The 19,282-nt window shown below is 34.2% G+C and overlaps 1 protein-coding gene across 1 annotated transcript in view; it reads right to left on the bottom strand.

Annotated features, from left to right (window-relative positions):
- Positions 1-19,282, bottom strand: part of SCIN (scinderin) — a 77,212-nt gene that overhangs the window by 39,738 nt on the left and 18,192 nt on the right. Inside the window, exon 4 of the mRNA XM_058526410.1 lies at positions 14,393-14,542. Within this exon, the coding sequence (XP_058382393.1) occupies positions 14,393-14,542 (150 nt within the window). The remainder of the gene's footprint in view (positions 1-14,392; positions 14,543-19,282) is intronic.

The following is a 19,282-nucleotide window of genomic DNA, read 5'->3' as shown; positions in this document are numbered from 1 at the left end:
TCACAGCAACTGATATTCAATTATCGTGCATTTGCTACTTGCTTCAGAACAGTGTTTAATCAACATATTTGTTTTGTCCACATGCACTCCGTCAGACTGCATTAAAACTTAGCTTCAGTTTTGGTTTGCTTTTTTAGTTGCCAGTATTCATTGAAATAGAGCATTGACATTTAATTTCTCATTTATGCTTGGTATAGGACTTATTTCCTAATATATTTGTATGGCTTTTTTTGTTTGCATAGATACTAATATATATTTTTTTATAACTGTATGTTACTACTTTTTCCTGATTAGTAGAATGTTATGGAATACCCAGAACTGAGGATTTCCCATTGATTTCCACTAAGAGTATACTGTAGTTACATGAACAAACCATGTTTTCCTTATAAAGTCACTTTAAAATCCTTTTTTATAAAAATACATATATGTATCCAAAAGCAATGTAACTGTAAAATTGTGATGCACCAGATACCCTTGCAAACATAATAGTAATTCTTACAGCAATAAATGAGCAATAGCATTGCAATAACATTGGTTTTTAGCAATAACATTGGTTTTTCATTTGCACAAGTACTGTCAATATAACCAAATTCCATCCCAGTGTGATTCTTGGCTCTGGAAAAATAGGACTTAGAAGCACAATCCAGATGGTCTCCATTTTACGGAGTTCTTTCCAATATGTGAACACATTTTCTTATGATATTAAACAAATATTAACTACAAAATAAATACTAAGGGATTGTGAATTGCTAAATCTTGAAGAGTCGACCTTTTAATATCTGGGCCTGGCTAACTATTAGCACAAGATGTGTAAGAGGAAACTGACATGAAATTAATATTACTGTTAATTATTCTTATATATTTAAAAAACTAATTCATAAAATGAATGTCAAGGGAATTGTAACTCATTGAATCTTAGAGATCTGGCCCTTTGATATCTGAGTTTGGCCAATTCTTAGCATAAGGGATAAGAAGAAATTGACCTAAAATTACTGAAAGAAAATATAGTCTTACTGTTAGTTTTTTATTATATATTATCACTAATATTATAACAAAACATCAAGAGTAATATAAGTAGAATAGAAACCTGTCATTCTAGTTTAATATTTATGTTAATTCAGATATCGACTTTGCGGGGGCAAAGATCTATCCTTCTATGCAGTCCATCTGTCTCAGAATTGCATTATTCTATTTACACGTCCTATCATTATTCCCTCACTTCAGCTGCACACTGAAGGGAAAATTACCTCATTCAGAAATGATCGCCAAGTGGCATTAATCTGGGCTGACTATATAAAAGTGACACCTTATCAGTAAAGTCACAAATCTTCATGTTGAAATTTGGTGTGACAAAGTGGAAGATTATTTGAAATACTATTATTATTTTATTGAAGCATATGGTTAACAATACTGTTACTATATTTCTTATCTTTGTTCAGAATACTTCAGCTTCCCTCACTGGATGAACTATTGAGGAACAAAATGGATATCTGAATTAAATACTAGAAATCCAAATAAAAGACTGATTAAAATAAATGACAACAAATGAATGGTGCCTTGAACAGTGCCTGGCACATAGTTAGCTATCAATAAACGGTAGACAGAAATAGTTTAGCAACTATAGTGCTCTTGAAAGCGTCATAACTTTGCAGCATGCACTGCTTGTCACCATAATTCTTTGGATTTTGAGTGCGTACTAAGTATTATTGCCATAATGCAAAACGGAGGAAATGATTTAATTACCATGCAACAGAGAGAAGAAAAGGAAAATTCCTATTTGCTGGTACTGTATCTCTGATAACTTCCTTTCTATTCTGTATATAATGTAGCCTCAAGACTAATCTAGAGAGAGTGGTAAATATTTTGGATCCCTTTAACTTAAAAATCTTTGAATGGTAAACCCATAAATGGATCTCGTTTTTCCATATGGCTCCCATAATAATGTTATTTCAATAAGAACACTGAAGAACATCTCTGATGTGCCAGGTACCATGCTACATGAATGGGAAATTCCAAAATGTTTTAAGTCATCCTCCAATTTCCCAAGAACTTATAAAAAGATCCCAGAAAACAAAGGAGGGATGAACAAGGAAGCTAAAGCTACTTGGACAGCACACAAAGAGAAGTGTGCCTCTCTGACAAAATGTTTTTGTTGTCTCTTAGTGTTAGTGTCTACTGACCAGATTAATATTTCAGGCAACTCAAATTTCCATCCTTACAAGGCATAGAGCTGTGACTAACAATGAAGTAAATAAGAGTGCAACAGAAAACACTTTAATGAGTGATTTGTGCGTGTATGTGTGTGTATTACAAACCCACAAAACAAGTTTAAGTCTTACATTTAAGGAGCTCAAAACATCCATGTTTTGTTCCCTGATGCTAAAAAGCAATGTGATTTTTATTCTTATTTACATTACTTTCCTATAAATCTTTAGACTCTTTTAAAAATACTATATACTCATTGTTCCAAAATGGTCATGACAGGGATTTTCAAAACAGCTCCCCATTTCCATTATCGGTTCTTCTTTGGTTCATTTGATATTATTCTACAAAGATAAATGGGGATAGATTTATGTAATCAAAGATCAACCCCAGAAAAAAAAGTTCCTCCCACTCTCTATAGTATCATTTTCAAAATGATCATGTTTGATTTAAACATACAATGATATTTTGGTTAAAACATTAAATGCGATCCCACGTAAATCCAGTAAACCCAAGATTAGACTATGAAGCAAGCTTTTCCGCAGAGAAACTTTAAGGAATGTTGACAGAATCCTAAATTTCCAAATTCCAATTTGATTTATTTCTTAATCTCTTACTTTACATGCTTAAATGTATGAATATTCCAATGCCTATAGATGATTGAATGTTCAAAATCACTCCTGATTTTACTTTCTGTAAATTTAAATTGTATAAGAACTTGGAAGCATTAGCCACTTGCACAGTCTTTTGATGTTAACTTTTGAGAAAGAATAAGACAAATATATTGGGTAATTTAAAAAATAAAGCTCTGCATCTATGTAGTTGCATGGAGTTCACGGAGCATATTCACTTTTAACTCAGTTGTGAGAAGCAGCAGCACTGGGACCACAGGCACCAGTCAAGTAAAGGGGTCGAGGCCAGTGGACAGCAGTGTTGTGCTAGAGAGTGAGAGAAAGAGTTGGTTTCTGTGGTTGCAGGACACTAAGTGGGGAGATGACCTGACCTTGGAAGGAAGATTCTACAGGTGGAGGTGTCCAACTGCAGCTCCTGGGAACATGTATTTTTATTCACAGAATGAAAAGTTTTAGACACCAGCTATTTATTTTTTACTGTGCTAGGTACTTTCACCTGGAGTATATGCAGTCTACCTAATACATGGGAAGGTATTGCAGTAAATACAAATAAGCTCAAGACTCAGTTATTTCTTGTCAAGAGGTTAGTTGTAACTATGTATCTGTAGAAAGATGAGAAGCATATATGAATTATCCTTATCTTCACATCAACTGCTCCTATATAAATGCAGTTGGTTTTAAAACTTAAATCGATAGTATGGCTTTGTTCATATCTTCACCAACACTATTATTTAAAATGCAGGGAAGTTTTTTAAGCAATACTATCCTCTAGAAAACAGAAAAACAAATGTTATGGTTTTCCGATACCACATAGTTCACAGTTAATTGTATTAATTCTCCAAATATTAATGAGCAATGAGTTAGAGCTGTGAGGGTTACACAGATATAAAGGCAGTGCCTGCCCTCAAGGAACTGAGAGTAGCATTGAGAAGATACAATTTTATTTGGCAAAATATTTTGGGGAAATAGGATTAAAATATTATTCTTTGGCTAAATAGACACATCTAAAGGATAATTTAAGGAACATCTGCTGGATAGGGTCAAGATGGCTGTGTAGGAAGATCCTGAACTCACCTCTTCCTACGGAAATAACAAATCTACAACTACGTAGATATGGAATAATTTCCTCTGAAAAAGACCTGAATACTGGATCAGCAGAGCTTCCACATCAAATAAAAGGGCAGCACTGAAACAGATAGGAGAGGCAGAGACATGCTCTCATCAAAAAAACAAAACAAAGCAAAAACCCCATCCCAGGCAAAGTAATCCAAAAATGGGAAGGATCCCAAAAATACAAAATTTTTCCTTGAAGAGCAAGGGGGTTGTGCTCCACATCAGATACCCAAACCCTTAGATCCTGCAAGAGACCAACCCCCAACATGCCCAGCTTTGAAAACCAATGGGGATTATGACCAGGAAAATCATGAAACTGTAGGGAATGGAGAACCCTCTAATAAAGGGCTCAAATGCAGACTCACTGGCCCTGGAACTCAGTTACAAAAACAGATTGTAAAGCACCTAGACCATATGCAGAGGAGATCCACTTACTAATCTTAAAGCATCTGTGGGAGAGGCAAGAAACTAACAGAACTCTTTGCAGGTCGTAAACACTGGCAGGCTCCATTATGGCAATCTCATTCTAACTTGCTAAGGCTGGCACTGTTGCATGCCATTTTGGAACACTCCCTCTAATCTGTTAGAGAAGGTGGGAGTGCCCTGCTAAGAGTCCTGCCCACTCCCACACATCAGCAGTGCACTGCCCTGGGCTGGGCAACAGCCCCCACCCACCCCTGTGCATGAGCTGCAGCCCCACCACAGCAGGTAGGTGCACACAGGCCACATAGGAGATACTCCTTTAGTGCCCAGCTCTAGTGGCTGTGGGGACCACATTTCTAGGCCTCATAGGACATCTTCCACACAAGGTGGCTCCTTCAAGACTGGGAGAAGTGGTTGATTTGCCTAATACAAAGAAACAAACACAGAGTCAGGCAAAATAAGGAGACAAAGGAATGTGTTCCAAACGACAGAACAAGACAAAACATCACAAAAAGACATGAATGAAATGAAGATAAGCAATCTATCTGATAAAGAGTTCAAAATAATGGTCACAAAGACGCTTACCAAACTTGAGAGAAGAATGGATGTACACAGGGAGATCCTCAGTAAAGAGACAGAAAACACAGGAAAGTTCCAAACAGAAGTTAGAGAGCTAAATCTAATAACTGAACTGAAAAATACAGTAGAACGGTTCAACAGCAGACTAGATGAAGCCGAAGACTGGATCAGTGAGCTGGAAGACAAAGCAATAGAACTCACCCAGACAAAGCAGCAAAAAAAAAGAAAAAATGAAGATAACTTAAGGGACATCTGTGACAACATCAAGTGGAAAAACATTTGCAATATAGGGTCCCAGAAGGAGAAGAGAAAGAGAAAGAGCCAGAAAACTTATTTGAAATTATAATGGTTAAAAACTTCCCTAATCTGGGGAAGGAAACAGACATATAGGTCCAGGAAGCCTAGACAGTTCCAAATAAGATGAACCCAAAGAGATCCACATCAAGACACATTATAATTAAAATAGTAAAAGTTAAAGAAAAAGAGAGAATCTTAAAAGCAGAAAGAGAAAAACAACATTACGTACAAGGGAAATCCCATAAGGCTATCAGCAGATTTTTCAGCAGAAACTTTGCAAGCCAGAAAAGAGTGGCATGATATATTCAAAGTGCTAAAAGGAAAAAACTGCCAACCAGAAATTCTCTACCTGTGAAGGTTATCATTCAGAATTGAAGGCGAGATTAAGAGTTTTTCTGATAAGTAAAAGCTAAAGGAGTTCATCACCACTAAACTGGCCTTATAAGAAATGCTAAAGGGACTTCTCTAAACTGAAAAGAAATGGCACTAATTAATAACAAAAAAAAAATATGAAAGTAAAAATCCCACTGAAAAAGGTAAATATATAGTAAAGGTAGTGGATCAATCACTTATAAAGCAAATATGAAGGTTAAAAGATTAAAATAGTAAAATTAACTAAAACCACAGTAATTAGTTAAGGGATGCATAAAATAAAAAGATGTAAAATGTGACATCAAAAATATAACATTGTGGAGGGGAGTGTAAAGTTTGGGGATGTGTTCAAATTTAAGTTGCTATCAACTTAAAACAAACTGTTATATACAAAGTAAATTATACATGAACTTCATGGTAATCCCAAAGCAAAAACTTATAGTAAATACACAAAAGAAAATGAGAAAGGAATCTAAATATAACACTAAAGAAAGCCATTAAATCACAATGGAAGAGAAAGAGAAGAAAGGAACAGAGAGAAAACAATTAACAAAATGACAATAAGTATATACCTATCAATAATTACTTTAAATGTAAATGGACTAAATTCACCAATCAAAAGACACAGAGTGGATGAATGGATAAAAAAAAAAAACAAGACCCATCCATATGCTGCCTACAAGAAACTCTCTTCAGAAGTAAGGAGAGAAAAAGACTGAAAGTGAAGGGATAGAGAAAGATACTCCATGCAAATGGAAATGAAAAGAAAGCTGGTGTAGCTATATTCATAGCAGACAAAATAGACTTTAAAACAAAGACTGTTATGAAAGACAAAAAAGGGCATTACATATTGATGTAATTCAGCAAGTCAATTCAGCAAGAAGACATAACAATTATAAATATAAATGCACCCAACATAGGAGCACCAAGATATATAAAGCAAATATTAACAGACCTAAAGGGAGAAATTGACAGCAATACAATAATATTAAGGGACTTTAACACCCCACTTACATCAATGGATAGATCATCCAGAAAGAAAATTAATAAGGAAACATCAGTCTTAAACGACACATTAGACCAGATGGATTTAAGAGATATATACAGAACATTCCATTCAAAAGCAACAGAATACCATTCTTCTCAAGTACACATGGAACATCCTCCAGGGTAAATCACAGGTTAGGCCACAAAACAAGTCTCAATAAATTCAAGAAGACCAAAATCTTATCAAACATCTTCTCTGACAACAATGATGTGAAATGAGAAATCAACTATGAGAAGAAAACTGGGAAAACCACAAAAACGTGAAGATTAAACAAAATGCTACTGAACAACCAATGGGTCATCAAAGAAATCAAACCTAGAGGCAAATAAAAACAGAAATATGACATACCAAAATTTGGGGGATGCAGCAAAAGCAATTCTAAGAGGGAAGTTCACAGCAATATAGGCCCACCTCAAGAAACAATAAAAATCCCAAAGAATCAAACTTTTCACCTAAAGGAGCTAGGAAAAGAAGAACAAATGAAGCCTAAAGTCAGTAGAAGGAAAAAATAATAAAGATCAGAGTGGAAATAAATGATAGAGACTAAAAGGACAATAGAAAAATCAATGAAACTAAGAGCTAGTTCTTTAAAAAGACAAACAAAATTGACAAACCTTTAGCTAGACTAACCAAGAAAAAAAGAGAGAGGACTCTAATAAACAAAATAAGAAACCACAGAGAAGTTACAACTGATACCACAGAAATACAAAGGATCATAAGAGACTACTACAAACAGTTATATGCCAAAAAATTGGACAACGTAGAAGAAATGGATAAATTCCTAGAAACATACAGTCTTCCAAGACTGACACGAAGAAATAGAAAAATCTGAATAGACCAATTTCTAGTAAGAAGATTGGATCAGTAATCAAAAACCTACTAAAAAACAAAAGTCCAGGACCAGACGGCTTCACTGGTGAATTCTACAAAACATTCAAAGAAGATTTGATACCTATGCTTCTCAAACTCTTCCAAAAAACAGAAGGGAGGGAACACTTCCAAACTCATTTTATGAGGCCAGCATTACCCTGATACCAAAACCAGACGACAACACAAAAAAAAAAGAAAATTACAGGCCAATATCATTATGAACATACATGCAAAAACCCTCAACAAAATGTTAGCAAACCAAATTCAACAATACATTAAAAGGATCATACATCATAATCAACTGGGATTTACTCCAGCAATGCAAAGATGGTTCAACATCCACAAATCAATCAACATGATATACCATATTAACAAAATGAATGATAAAAATCATATAATCATCTCAATAGATGCAGAAAAAGTATATGACAAAATTCAACATCAATTAATGATAAAAACTCTTAATAAAGTGAGTATGGTGGAACATACCTAAACATAATAAAGGCCATATATGACAAACTCACAGCTAACATCATATTCAATGGTGAAAAGTTGAAAACTTTTCCTCTAAGATCAGGAACAAGACAAGGATGCCCACTCTCACCACCTTTATTCAACACAGTATTGGAAGTCTTGGCCACAGCAATTAGGTAAGAAAAAGAAATAAAAGGAATCCAAATCAGAAAGGAAGAAGTAAAACTGTTACCATTTGCAGATGACATTATACTACATACAGAAAACTCTAAAGACTCCACCAAAAAAACTGTTAGAACTAATAAAAGAATTCAGTAAAGTAGCAGGATACGAAATCAATATACAGAAATCTGTGGAGTTTCTATACACTAATAACAAACTATCAGAGAGAGAAAGTAAGAAAACAATCCCATTTACAATTGCATCAAAAAGAATAAAATATCTATGAATAGATTCAACCAAGGAGGTGAAAGACCTGTACACCAAAAACTATAAGACACCAGTGAAAGAAATTTCAGAACACAAATAAGTAGATATTCCATACTTAAGGATTGGAAGAATTCATATTGTTAAAACGTCCATACTACCCAAAACAATCTACACATTTAGTGCAATCTTTATCAAAATTCCAATGGCATTTTTCACAGAATTAGAACAAATAATACTAAAATTTGTGTGGAAACACAAAAGATCCTGAACAACCAAAGCAATCTTGAGAAAGAAGAATAAAGTTGGAGGTATCATGCTCCCTGATTTCAAACTACACTACAAAGCGATAGTAATCAAAACAGTATGGTATTGGTGTAAAAACCGACACACAGATAATGGAACAGAATTGAGAGTCCATAAATAAACCCATACATATATGGAAAATTTACAACAAAGAAGCCAAGAACATACAATGGAGAAAAGACAGTCTCTTCAATAATTGGTGCTGGGAAAACTGGACAGCTACATTCAAAAGAATAAAACTAGACCACTGTCTTACACCATACACAAAAATTAACTCAAAATGGATTAAAGATTTGAATGTAAGATCTGAAACCATAAAATTCATAGAAGGAAACATAGGTGGTTAAGCTCCTTGACATTGGTCTTAGCAATATTTTGTGGCTTTAACTTCAAACGCAAGGGAAATAAAAGCAAAAATAAACAAATTGGACTACATCAAACTAAAACACTTCTGCACAGTTAAGGAAACCATCATCAAAGTGAAAAGGCATCCTACTGAATGGGAGAAGATATTTGCAAGTCATATATCTGACAAGGGGTTAATATCCAAAATATATAAAGAACTCATACAAGTCAAGAACAAAGAAACAAACAACCCAACTAAAAAACGGGCAGAGGATCTGAACAGACATTTTTCCAAAAAAGACATACAGATGACTAACAACCACATGAAAAGATGTTCAATATGACTAATTATTAGGGAAATGCAAATCAAATTACAATGAGATATCATCTCACACCTGTTAGAATGGCTATTATCAAAAAAACAAGAAATAACAAGGGTTAGAAAGGATGTGGAGAAAGGGGAACCCTGGTACACTATTGGTAACAATGTAAATTGGTGTAGCCACAATGGAAAATAGTATGGAGATTCCTCAAAAAATTGAGAATACAACTACCATATGATCCAGCTGTTCCACTTCTGGGTATTTATCCAAAGAACACAAAAACACAAACGCGTAAAGATGTGTGTTCCCCTATGTTCGTTCACTGCAGCGTTATTTACAATAGCCAAGATATGGAAACAACCTAAGTGTCCATCAATAGATGGTAATTAATCTAGCCTATATGCTATTATCATATAGTCTAAAGTACATAAACTTTATCAAGAGAAGGCTTCCAACTAATGGTAGTATCATTCTGACCATGATTTCTGGCATTTGAGGACCCTTACAACCTGTTCCCACTCTCCAACTCTGTTTTAGATCTAGTGTGTGCTGTTCTCCTCAATCAGACAATAAAATAAGCAGAGTTTTTAAACTTTCTTGTGAGTCAACCCAGTACTCAATAAATACATTAACTAAGATATAATATGATATTCTAATTTTTCTTCAAATTTTCTTTTTTTTTTGTCCAGAATCTGAAACAATGACTGCACATATGATGGTCCAGGGAGCCTTAGTGTTTTCATAAAAACAAGAAATCCAGCAGTTCAGTAACATAACATCTGCTTACAATCTCCCTGCCAGTATTCCACCAGCATTTACAATGATTACAGACTTAACAAGTTCATTAAATTACATTGAAAAAAAGTCTTTCTGGGTTAGACAAATTAGTTGTTTTTTGTTGTCATTTCAAACAAGATCTTCTTCATTCTCTTTTTGATATCTACCAGATGCTGTCTTTTTAAAAATGAAAGTCTGTAATACAGATTGATGAATTATTGACCTTAGCAATTTTTCCTCAGGGGATTTTTTAGCCTCTCTCCTAATGTTTAGAGAATGAATACAGCCAACGAAGAAAATTTGGGACCTTAGGACTAACGAGATATTTAATTTTCCTTCTCATTCGTTGTTTATTCTAAATATGAAAAGAAGAAAGACCAAGAAAAAAGCTTTACATAATTCAGATGCAGCTTTTCATGGTAAATATGTTTACAGTGAAGAGAAAGCAAGCACAAAGTAAAATGTGACTTTAGTTACACGCTTCAGTTAGTTCCCCTTACAGTATTATTTTCACATTTAGGCATATGAGATTTTGAAAGTGCTAAAGATACAGATAAGAGGCTGACCACACATCCTGTTTCCCCAGACAGTGTTGTTAATACATGTCCTCTCTGAGTCCTGTCTGGTTGGTGTTCCCTATTACTCTCCAAAGTGTTTTAGTTTGAAGGGTAAACTTATGATCATCCGAGAGATCAGCCATATTAAAATTGTGTGAAAACAATCGTGTGAATAGATAGCTGAAATACCTCAAAATAAAGAACAATTCTTTTAAAAAGTCTCAGAAAAATTATTTTTCAATATTTTTAGTGTTGAGCACTTTAATGTGTTAGAAAGACATGTTCCAAATATTCAGTATTGAATATGAAGAAAAGCTAACAGGATCATTTAACTGGTTGAAAAGTCCTTGATATCAAGCCATTACTAACCCTCATATATAGACTTTCAAAGTTTTTGAAGATAAATAATTTTAAAAGATTCTCATTAAAAATGAGTCACTTGGGGCCGGCCTGGTGGCGCAAGTGGTTAAGTGCGTGCACTCCGCTGCAGCAGCCTGGGGTTCGCCGGTTCGGATCCCAGGCATGCACTGACACACCACTTGTTAAGCCATGTTGTGGCGGCATCCCATATAAAGTAGAGGAAAATGGGCATGGATGTTAGCCCAAGGCCAGTGTTCCTCAGCAAAAAAAGAAGAGGATTGACAGATGTTAGCTCAGGGCTGATCTTCCTCACAAAAAAATAAAATAAAATAAAAATGAGTCACTTAAAAGGTCAATTTTAAAAGATATTTTGAAAGATTTTTAAAATCCTTCTCTAGCAAAGTTTAACAGTTGCACTAGAGTCTCAGAAAAAGAAATGGTATTTCATTATCTTAAAAGAGGTAACCTCTTGTATGTGTATGCTACAGACCACTCTGGACCACTTTTGAAGCTTACGAACTCCTTCTAAGAAAAATATTTTTTAAATGTGTAAAATAAACTACAAAGTATTACAATGGAAACCAATTATGTTGGAATACAATTATCAAAGTATCAAAATATATTTAAAAACCAAACGTGATAAAGTAACATATAAGCTTCTTCATTAACTCATTAAATAATATTGTTGAACAGCAGGTACAATAACTATCATAATTACCAAGCAGTGATGAATATATATGATATTTTGAGGTTATCTACAATAACTCTAATGTGATCTGAGAAATCAGAGGTACTGCTCATGCTACTGTGGTTTGTCCACCACATTCACAATTGGAGAAAATTTTCATTTAGAGGTTAGTGAAAAGGAAGTTGTAATTTTTTTCCCAACCAAGTTCATGACCTCTTTGAGGTCAAACTAGTGTATCATGGGTGCATAATTAACTCATCAAACTGCTACTTACCCTTGTAATTAGATACAAAACAACACTTATAAAAACAAAAAGCACACTGAATGCTTTTCAAGAAGAAAAATGAAGACTCTCACTGAAAATTCAGTTCAGTTTATTGTGTGAGTGAAAGCTGTCAAATATAATGCAGTATACATTGAATGTGTTGAATGGAAACAAAATAGGTGTTTTCTAGAACTTTGAAAAACCAAAAAACGAAAACCCCTAAAACACAGACATGGCATTTTATATGAAGCAGTATGTCCCTTATCCCTATCACTAATATCTTATAATCAGTTATATTTTCACACTTTTTTTTTTCAGGTTTGCATTTTCTTATTTTACTTTAACAGTATAATATATTAGTTGACTATTTAAACTTTCCTTTCTCAGAACTTTAAATGAAATCCAATAATGAAGGACCCCACAGACTACAAATGGTTGGAATTAAACACAGATATTGCCTAAAAGACAAGGTAGAATTATAGCTCTTTGGAACTTAAAGGGACCATAAAAGCCACTTTGTCTAAGCCCTCACTTTAGAAAAGAGGAACCAGAGACAATGAGAGGTTGAGGTTAAAGGACTTGCTCGGGACGCAAGATGACATAGAAAAGCTGAGTCTGATAGTTAACGCAATGTACCCTCTACCACTCTACAGGAGCAAATCTTATTCCTGGGTCCACTTCTATCAAAATATAGCTATCGTAACAAGAGATTACAATCAATTAGCAATACAGCTTATTTACAGTTTTTTTTTCCCAAATATGACAGTAGGAAGACTTAAATGGTGAGCACATCTCTAGAACAGAGGTCTTGAAAGAATATGAAAAGACCGAGAATATGTTTTGAATAGTTTTCAAGGTCTAATTCATCAGCCATGTTATTCTGACTACTGAAAACCCAGTTAAACCATCTCTAATTTTATTTTATTTTTTCAGATGGTCCTTTTTTTCCAATTATAAAAGGAATATTACATCCATTATAATAAATTTTGAAAATATAAGGACAAATGAAGAACAAAATAATAAGCAGCCATATCCCAAGAGTCAAAGATAATATTGGTAATATTTAAGCATACTTCTTCCAGATATATAGTATGTATGAATATATAGCTATATACATATAAACCTACATATTACAATAATATTGTATATAAAATTTTATATCTTGCCTTTTCTCTTAGCATTACACCAGGAGCATCTTCCCACTGAATTAAAATTGTTTCCAAAACATCATTAATGTGAAGGTCTATGTTTGGTGGTTATTAAAGTAATAAAGTTTGAAGATATTATAATCAATAAAATTGTCTCATTATATAATTTGTAATCACTGGATTATGTAGGCTATCACTGATCAGGTAACTCTAATGCATTACATTGCTCTAAATCAACATTATTAAAAAATATGTTTACAAGATAGTCTTTAGAAAAATTTGAATGCAAATAGCTAAAATCTTTCGGGAAAAATATATAATACCCTAGGAAATTAGAGAAATGAAAATCCAAAGAGATACCACCTGCTACTACTAAATGTAGGAAGATTCAAAAAGATATTACAACAGTAAATCGCGATCTGGTTCTGTAAAGTCATGAAGAAACAGTGCTTGTGCAAGGAAGCAGCAGTTGGTGTAAACATTTAGTGCTTGGCACACTGTAGGAGTTTAATAAATATTTGTTGAATGCATAAATGAAAATCAATTTACCAACACGTCTAGACATCCGAATATAATTATAACCTTTGACTGATCATCTTACTTAAGGGAATATATACAATATATACACTCAGGTACTCACTGTACTTTTCTTAAAGGGGAAAAATTGGTCACAATTAAATGTCCAAAATTTAACTATACTAAAATTATAAGTGTCTTGCCGGTAATCCTTAGGTTAAAATGATTATTTAAATCATTGGTATATGTAATCTCTTGGCATAAGATTATATTTCGTTCTTTTACTAAAATAATTGCTAATTTTAAAAATGAAGAAAATCATTTTCAAAAAGATGATTTCATTTTTCAAAAAAAAAATGTTGAGAAGCCCAGATGAATAAACTATTATTTTTCTCCCAAAATATATTCTTATAGTCAATCTCAAAAGTGTTACACGTCTCTTTGTCCTTGAATACCACAGAAGATAGGGTCAAGGCTTCCTGTGAAAGTCATACAAATGGTTAGAGAAAACTGTCTTGACACTCTATCTTCCTAGTACCATGACTTAGATAACTCTGATATTTCCTCTTACCTAATCTTAGCCTAACTATTAGACAATTTGTTAAAACTAACACACACACACATACAACTTAGAGTGGTAACCCTTTAAAAAACAAAATAAGTCACAATACCTCTATAAGCTCTGATGGTTCACTTCCTTCTTCCACCACAATTAGTTGAGACCTTCCGTTCCTTTCATTGTCCCGAATGCCAGTGGCAACCTGGCTTGCCTTCAGACGCTCATATTTGTTGCACGAGGAGCCACACCACTGGTAAATTTCCTAAAAGAGAGAGAAAGATCTTTTGACCCCAGAAACATGTGGAGGACATTCAGCCCTGTTGTAATACTCACTGTGATTAATTAGGAAAAAACAAAAAGGTATAAAAATAAAAGTTATCTATTGTTGAGGTATATATGATTTTACATATTTTATTTATACTTCATTCTGTATCCTGTTGCTTTCAATTAGCATTATAAAGTAAGCACTTTTTTAAACATGGAAAATATAAATGTATATCTCACCAATCTTTGTATGTATAATCCACTAAGTACAATTTACGAAAGTAGACTTATACAGATTACTTAAATTTAAAATAATAAATCTATCATATTTCAGAAAGATGGTCAAGAATCTGTTACACTCTTGATGATCATAAAAACTGATATAACACTTTTGCAAAGCAATTTAACAATTCTTATCAGGAGTCATAAAAATAGTTAAAACTTTTGACACTAAAATGACTATCCATAATTTATTTTAATAAATTATTCATACACAGAAGAAAAAATCACATGTACAGGGGTTTTCACTGCTATGTGATTATGTTAGTGAGGCACTGGAAAGACATTAAGTGATCAATAATAGAATAATAGTTACATAAATTATGATATATAGAAAAAACAAAAACAAATATCAAAGTCATACTTTAACAGAAATTTAGAAAAATAGAACAATAGTTTGATATATTATAAATTAAGCAGCTTGTATTAGCTTCCATTTAGATTAAAATACTGTATATTTAGACTTGGGTACAGTGTTCAGAAGGTACACAATACAAATCTAAAATAACATAAAATATCAGTTTTTCCATTAAATGTGGTTTAACAAAAGAAAGAGAGAGAATTTAATGGTACTGAGGCCTCATGGGGGTGTGGGAATGGGCATCATCACACACTATTTGGGTGGTTAAACTGACATAGGCTTTTTGTGAGGGCAGTCTGGCATCATATCAAAAAATTATATGTGCTTTTAGAATCACGAAATTCCATTTCTAGGAATCTATTCTACAGAAGTATTCAAACATGAGATACAAAAATAAAGAAACAAACAAAACAACAACAAATGCTCATCAATAGGGAGCTGCTATATAAATGTCATTACACAGATACTGCATACTACTCTCCAGTGGTTAACAACTGAGGAAAATGTTTATTTTTATTTATTTATTTATTTTTTTTTTTTGAGGAAGATCAGCCCTGAGCTAACATCCGTGCTAATCCTCCTCTTTTTGCTGAGGAAGACTGGCTCTGAGCTAACATCTATTGCCAATCTTCCTCCTTTTTTTTTTTTCCCCAAAGCCCCAGCAGATAGTTGTATGTCATAGTTGCACATCCTTCTAGTTGCTGTATGTGGGACACGGCCTCAGCGTGGCTGGAGAAGCGGTGTGTCGGTGCGCGCCCGGATCCGAACCCGGGGCCGCCAGCAGCGGAGCGCGCACACTTAACTGCTAAACCATGGGGCCCGCCCGAGGAAAATGTTTAAATACTGATGAAGAAAATCATCCAAGGTATATGATCAGGAATAAAGTAAAGCCACAGAATAATATAATTCCATTTAAGTAGAAACAAAAACATAAGCTCTTTTTCTGCATTTGCAGAAAAAGATTTTTAAAAATATACAGTTTTAACACATGGGGAGGGGCACATACATGCAGACAGCAAGCCTTCAATTTTTACTGTCAGTGTTTTTTCTTTTTTTTAAAAAAAATATCACTCACATTTATTAGGTGCCTATTATGAGCTAGATGCTGGGGATAGAGAGATGAAAGAGAAAACGAGCAGAGAGACTGATATGTAGACAACTAATGCTAATAATATATTTGCACCACACTTAGTTTTCAGAACGTTTCTGCACATACATAATTCATCTAGTCAGTCGTGGAGAGGTGGTTAGCACAGTGGTTAAGTGTGAAGGAAACAGACCTCAGTGGCCCCTTACTGGCTATGTGACCTTGTGTTTGCAATTTTTAAAAGAGCAAATAAATTAATAACAGCAAAATAAAAGAGCACCCAAGCCTTCAGAGAGACTGGCTCTTTTCTCTGATCAGAAGACATTTCCAGGGGCCAGCCCCGTGGCTTAGCGGTTAAGCACACACGCTCCACTGCTGGCGGCCCGGGGTTCGGATCCCAGGCGCGCAGGGACGCACCGCTTCTCCCACCACGCTGAGGCCATGTCCCACATACAGCAACTAGAAGCACGTGCAACTATGACGTACAACTATCTACTGGGGCTTTGGGGGAAAAAAAAAGGAGGAGGATTGGCAACAGATGTTAGCTCAGAGCCAGTCTTCCTCAGCAAAAGAGGAGGATTAGCACGGATGTTAGCTCAGGGCTGATCTTCCTCACCAAAAAAAAAAGAAGACATTTCCAGTCCAGAGTTGTTTCCTCCTTCAAAAATAGTTTACTGATTGCCTAAAATGGGGCAGGCTCTCTTCCAGGCCCTAGGGGCACAACTTTGAACCAAGTAGGCTTGCACAGTCTCTCTGACTCACCTCACCAGGTTCCTGATTAACCTACTCCATACTCCTCTCTAAGAATAAAATATACATTTTAGGAATTCAAGCCTTTAGAAGAAGTAAAATAAAAACGACTACGCCTTGCAACCCCTTTCACTCTAGAATCTGATTAGTTACTCAATATGGTCAAGGGATGTTTCTCTTCTGTTTCTAAGAGAATCGTGCACTGCTACTGATTCCTCTCCAACCTCTTTTCTACACTTGGGCATCTGAATACGAGGCTCACATTTGGAGGCAATTTGAATACTGTGCGCAGGTTAGCAGTTACAAATAGGGAAAACAAATGATTCCCAACGACCAGTCAACGCCTATCACTGAGCATTAAAATCAGATGGTGAAGCAGAAAGGTGATTTTTAAAAATACAGATACCTGAGCTCTACTCTTAGGGACTGTCAGGTGTGTTCTGGGCAGCCGTGTTTATTGAATGCTCCCCAGATGATTCTAGCATTCAGCCAGGGCTGAGAACCTCTGCTGGTCGCCCTGAGCATGTTGCATCTGGCACTCATTACAGGGAATCTGTAACATTTAATTACCCAATGGAGCCAAGCAAGCTACTCTGCTGAGTACACCTGGGCTCTTAGCGCAGATTCCTTTCCTACCATATTCCATGATATTTTGCGAATGACTCTTTTCTCAGTAGGTCTGAGAAAGCAAACGTCTAATATTTACCTTACAGTGAAATAGAGGAAGTAGATCAGAAGTTAGCTCTCTAGATTTCTCTGACTTACTAGCACCTTTCATTACTGACTTGCTCTGTATTTTTATAATCATCTAACAGATGTTTATGTTCTCCCTACCTTAGTTGTATAAATAACCTCTCATCTACTTCAAAGAGATTATATCAAATCACGCTAAATTTTATTAGCATCTGTAAAGCATTATGGAAGCTTGGTAAAATGTGTTTAAAAATGAATTGTAGATAATGATAATTTTATGAACATAATTATTATTTAACATGGAATTTTACAATACTGTATAGATCCCAAAATATTTTCTATGATACTACTTTGCGTTGGGAGTTTTTATGTGCAATATCAATTCACAGATGAATTTAGTTATAGAAAATTTTCCTTACCATTGTTTAGAGACCACAAGCTACCTTTAAAATAGCAAAACCATATGTAGGAAATACTCATAAAAATAATAAAACTTTTAAAAGTAAAGTTTTCCTTTTAACTGGAAGATGACTAAATCACTAAAGAAAGTATTACAGAAAATTTCTTACTGAGGATGAAAAAGAATGCTTTATGTTACGCTTACTCTCTTTTTATTTTCACCTTATTTTGTGCTACTATTTCTATAAAAGTGACATCATCTTATGTACTAAACTTAATTTTCAATGGTTAATTCAGACAAGAAATGCAACAAAATATGGACTTAAATTTTAAATTGCTAAAAGCCAGAATTGTTTAAAAAGTTACCTTAAACATATTTTTCATTCAATGCTAATTAATTTTTTATGCAAATATTTCATTCAATTATGGCAGAGCACATTAAAACATGCTTTAAAATTTTAAACAAAATTTTAGAATTCATTAAATGTGAGCAATTTATATTCCACCATGTGTGGATGATGTGTTGAGGACATCTCATTTTAACAGAGCTCTACTGTGCTGAAATAAATGTGTGCAGTACTATTAATAAACTGTACTGCCCAACACTTACTCTTTTCAGAGGTAGCTGGTTAAGACTTCACCACTCTGTGCACAAGGAGACTTTGTACTCAATTGGCCCTGTGCTTGAAAAATTCTCCTATACTTCAACTTACCCTGTTTTTTAGAAGGAACAGGCTGAAAAAAAGAAATTCTGCATAGAGCTAAAAAATGTCTGAATTGATTTGATAGGTTGATATGTATTATTACAACAAAATGTTTTCATTATAATTTAAATTGTTTTATTTCTAATATTTTAGTGGGCTTTAGATGAAAAACCTTTCATAAATCTGATTTAAGTGTACCAGACACTGAAAATTGTAAAGCAAACATGGTTTCAAAGGCAACTATTTTACCCTCTAAGATCCTAAGGAATTTAACAACTCAACACTAAATTTATTTCCTTGGGGAAAGAACATAAAGACTCTCTGTAAATACAGAAGTATCCACTCAATTCAGAATGAAGTCCACTTAAATTTTGGTCGCAATTTGTTGATGGACATATTGCCCATGAACAACTTCTAGTAGAAGTTTGTGAAACTATAATTAACTCAATATAAAATTGTTAAAGG

The sequence above is a fragment of the Diceros bicornis genome, chromosome 3 (assembly GCF_020826845.1).
Source record: "Diceros bicornis minor isolate mBicDic1 chromosome 3, mDicBic1.mat.cur, whole genome shotgun sequence".
In the NCBI taxonomy this organism is placed as follows: Eukaryota; Metazoa; Chordata; class Mammalia; order Perissodactyla; family Rhinocerotidae; genus Diceros; species Diceros bicornis.
Note: the sequence above shows the minus strand (reverse complement) of the source record. Positions and strands in the feature narration are given on the sequence as shown.